The sequence below is a fragment of the Nansenia antarctica genome, assembly GCF_963989245.1.
Source record: "Nansenia antarctica genome assembly, chromosome: 18".
Lineage (NCBI taxonomy): Eukaryota > Metazoa > Chordata > Actinopteri > Argentiniformes > Microstomatidae > Nansenia > Nansenia antarctica.
In genome coordinates, this window is record NC_137691.1 from 8126153 (window position 1) to 8130572 (window position 4420).

The window sequence follows — 4420 nt, forward strand, 5'->3', positions numbered from 1 at the left end:
CTTTGACCGGTGATATGAGTTCATGGCACACAGTACTTGAAGAGCACAATGTGTATAGTAGATCCAGCTCCGTGCCCAATCTACAACGACAAAAACAGCAACCCACCGCTTGGCACCTTCCTGGCCACTCGCCAAAACAGGACTGGAGCCAGGAGAGGGGACATAGGTTGAAAAGACTTACAGCACAACTGTGTCCATAGCAGTAACATGAATGATATACAGTATATGACTACAGACCAGTAGTCTCTCAGTAGCAGTGTGTCTTTATTGACAAACTTCATGATAATTGAGGTGAAAATGAATTCAGGTGATTTTAGGTCAACTAATTATAAACTATTTATTACATAGTAATAACTATGGATCCATATAACATTGACACACGATTGACTAATTGTTTAGCACATATGGTATTGCAGCTCACAATAAAGGGGCTATTTGAGATTCAACACACAGCGATCACCCTGCCACTTTTGTTAACAGCTGAAAGATGGGGCTGTAGAAATGTAACCACTCTCAAAGTCATAGACGGAGCTATGGATGCAATGACTGACCATCCATGAGATCAAAATTATGTTTTGAAGCTATACAGTGTTTGTTTAGACTTACATTGATACAGTTGAGAAAACAATTGTATAGTTTGGGTTCTGATGGGGTAAGACAGTTGAACTAAGATTATGAGGCTATATTTATTATTATTATTATTATTATTATATAAGTTATATTCAATAATCAGAGGCTATCATTAACTTAAAAGTCTAAAATGTATATACAGTGACTAGTATATATTATATAATATATGGACTTTTTGTGTATTACAACTTGACTATTAAATAGATTTCATCTATTCTTTGTCACTGATCGACACAAAATACCCCATAATATCAAAGTTCTCATTGAAATTTATTAAAAAATGAATAGCTGAAATGTCAAGTGTCAAAATATTCACCCCCTTTGCTATGACACTCCTAAAATTAGCTCAAATGCAAAAAAAAGTCTTCAACGAGTCCCTCAATAACTTGAATTGAATCCATCTGAATGCAATGATAATAGTTAATGTGATTTCAGAATCAATACCTTTGTTATATAGGGTCTCTGATTTGCATAGTAGTGAATTACACACTGTGTGTATTAGGTTGTCATCACAAACTGAGCAAATGGAGAGTTACAAAACTGCTCAAGAATGCTCCCCTGAGGCCCGGGAAGACTTACAAAATCTACAAAGTTGAATGGCTGAGAGGAAAAAGTCCATTAGAAAGTCCATGAGACAACATCATCCCAGTCCCTCTAAAACATTGGTCTATGTAACCGAGTGTCCAAAGGGAATCACTTAATAAAAAATAAAAAGCCATTTCACATGCATAATTGTGTTTTTCGAATTCAAGTGATAAAGCAAGTGGAAAGTGGCTAGAAATGTGTTTATTTGGTTTTTACTAAGCACTACGTTTAGTGCAAATCCAGCACATGCAATGCTATTTCTCCACCATCCCTCAAGTGAAGAATAGTGATAGCTGCATCATGTTATGAGGTATGCTTGTCACCGGCAGGGACTGGGGAGTTTATCAGGATCAAGAGAAAATTATGACATTTGATGAGTTGGTAGTGACATCATAATCCACACAATGTGTCATTGATTCCTACGCAAATCAGAACCCTACAAAAACAAAGATATTAATATAAGAAATCACATTAACTATTATCATTGCACTCAGATGAGTAACTTGTTGAAGAAATGTTTGCATTTGAGATAATTGGGGTCATGGGGGTGAATAGTTATTTACTATTACTAAGATTCATCTTTTCCTTTTTAATTCATTTGTTAATATCTCTAAAAAACATTATCACTTTGACATTATGAGGTATTTTGTGACGATAAGACGACTCATATAATAATCATAATAATCATAATCATAATAATCATATTATTATTATTATTAATAATAATAATAATAATAACCTTTATTTGTATAGCACTTTTCCTGCAAACGTTGCAGCTCAAAGTGCTCCAATCATTATATAATAACTTAATTAAAGATCAGTGACAAAAACATCTAAATTAAAACTATTTTAAGTCTGGTTGTAACACAACATAATGTTGAAAAAGTCCAGGGGGTTGTATAGGCTACTTATACTGAAGGCACTAATCCCAAATTGCCCTTTTTAAAAGTGTGATGCAAGATGCAAGATCCAAGTCTCAAAGTATGACATTTTCCCATTGCGTGAGGTGCACTTGTTGTTGTTGTTGTTGTTGTTGTTGTTGTTGTTGTTGTTGTTGAAGTATGAGTCTATTTACTTCTGTCTGTTTCCCTGTACTGATGCCAAAGGCAATGGCCACGTGACGGGAGTCACCTGTCTCCCTGACCTGTTGTTCACATCGTTTGCCTCTAATGCTGCAGGGCCTGGGCACCACCTTATTTACCTGCGACCAGATGACTCAATGTGTACACAGACAGGTAAGCCATGTTACTGCCGTGCGTGATTTAAATCACAACACCTCTCTCTACCCAGTAGCACTGTCTGTGACACACAGACGACAAACACTCACACTGAATCATTGCAAATACGATGCAGATTATGACAATTCTTTTCTATAGTCAAAGAGCAGAAATCATGAGTGTCGTGCCATGCCATTGCACGAGAGAAGCTTTTGATTAGCACTGTGAATGAATGAATGGTCTTTATTGTCATTGATATAGTACAGGTACGAAATTTGGGAGGGGGGGCTCCCCTGGTGCTATAGGAAAAATTACTAAAAACAAGAAGGGAAAAGAGCTGGTTTACATAAATAAAGGCTATGTACACTATCCACTATACTATACTATACAAATAAAACACTGTGCTGTACTCTATGCTATGCTATACCTATTCTAACATTTCCTATCTCTGAACCTTATGTACCCGAGGGTTGTCATATTGCACATAGTGTTATTGCACATTCATTTAAAGTGTCTTTCAGTATGCGTTGTCAGTGACTACAACAGAATCACACAGACAATTGACACAAACAAACACATCCAAGCACATTCAGTCCCCAGAGAGAGAGGTGGATGACTGACTCACCGCAAACAGGTTCTGCACATCGCTTAAACTGGTTTTTGTCTCTGTAGGGTCAGATTGACGGCTCTGATTTAGGTGAGCTATAGTATAACTTCTAAGAAATAGCCCTCGACTCTTTAATGCACATATAAGTGGACAGAGGGTCCCCAACACGGAGGGTCCCCAACACAGAGGGTCCCCAACACAGAGGGTCCCCCACACAGACATCCTACACGGGGTTCACACGTTAACAACATATTGTAGTTTACTGACACAGGTGCACCACCTAATGCAGACGTTGCTGAAAACGTTTTAGTGGTTTTACGCACTGATTTTAGATTTAAAATGATGAATAATTATTCCCACGGGTAAACACGCTCTAGTCATGAAGGTATCGGTCGGTATCCCAAAAGGCTCCAAGTACCATCTATATACAGACCACTCGTGAGCTTAGAATGAGAAGGTTCTATCTCCGTTTAGGGCAGTTCAGAGATATTGAGCGTCAAAGTTTTTACATTCCATTATGTTTTGTGAGATGGAACCTTTGTATTTTATGAATTACTAACAAACAAACAAAAAAACATTTTAAAAATAACACCACACAGGCATTAATAAACACCTAATGGATCAGATTATGTAAAAAAACTCAATTTTGACAAAAATGGAGATAGAACCTTATAATTCTAACGTCATGCACTGGATAACCTATTGACTCCAGTTGAAAATAGGGCATCGTTGAGACCAATGACTTATAGTCTATAGATCAGGGGTAAGACTTGTCAATACCCTAGATTCAATTTTGACGGTAAGCGAACACAAGCGCTGAACTTACCTTCTTGGGTCTGAGCGCAGGCGAGTTGGAGAAACCACGATAGCGCGACGCACAGTGCCAACACCTGTCGGAGTTCCATCATCGTCAATCCGACAAGAAGGATTATTGATCAAACATTACGGACGGAGAAGATGTACAAGTCAAACAAGACGATCTCACTCTTCCCTGTTCGGAAATCGTTAGGCAAGCCAAGGAGGAAAGAAATCCAAGACAGCACAGGTATGCTTCCTCGAAGACGTCTCCGAACGTGTGCGCTCAATGACGTCCTGTCATGTATGCTGTACCGCAAAGATAACACACACCAGGGGAGAACTTCATCCAAACTGAAGAGTCCTTTTGGAGCATTTGTGGCAGTCTCTAATTAATTAATTGGTTTAAATCCAGTCGCTTATATGAGATTCTGTCAACACAAATAAACCGATATATGAAATTAAGCAAATACGCGCAGGTTTCGGACAGCAGTCTTTCAACTCTGATGTGTCAAACCCAGTCACGGATTGGCCCGTATATGATGCTCGTTGCACCTATCAGAGACAGAAGCGTCTATTCCTGAAC

The 4420-nt window shown here is 38.3% G+C and overlaps 1 protein-coding gene across 1 annotated transcript in view; it reads right to left on the reverse strand.

Annotated features, from left to right (window-relative positions):
• erbb3a (erb-b2 receptor tyrosine kinase 3a) overlaps positions 1–3947 on the reverse strand; it is a gene marked incomplete at both ends in the record, with an annotated part of 25442 nt that extends 21495 nt beyond the window's left edge. The window contains one exon of the mRNA XM_080548582.1: positions 3866–3947. Coding sequence (XP_080404708.1) covers positions 3866–3947 — 82 coding nt within the window. The remainder of the gene's footprint in view (positions 1–3865) is intronic.
• Between the last annotated feature and the right edge of the window lie 473 nt (positions 3948–4420).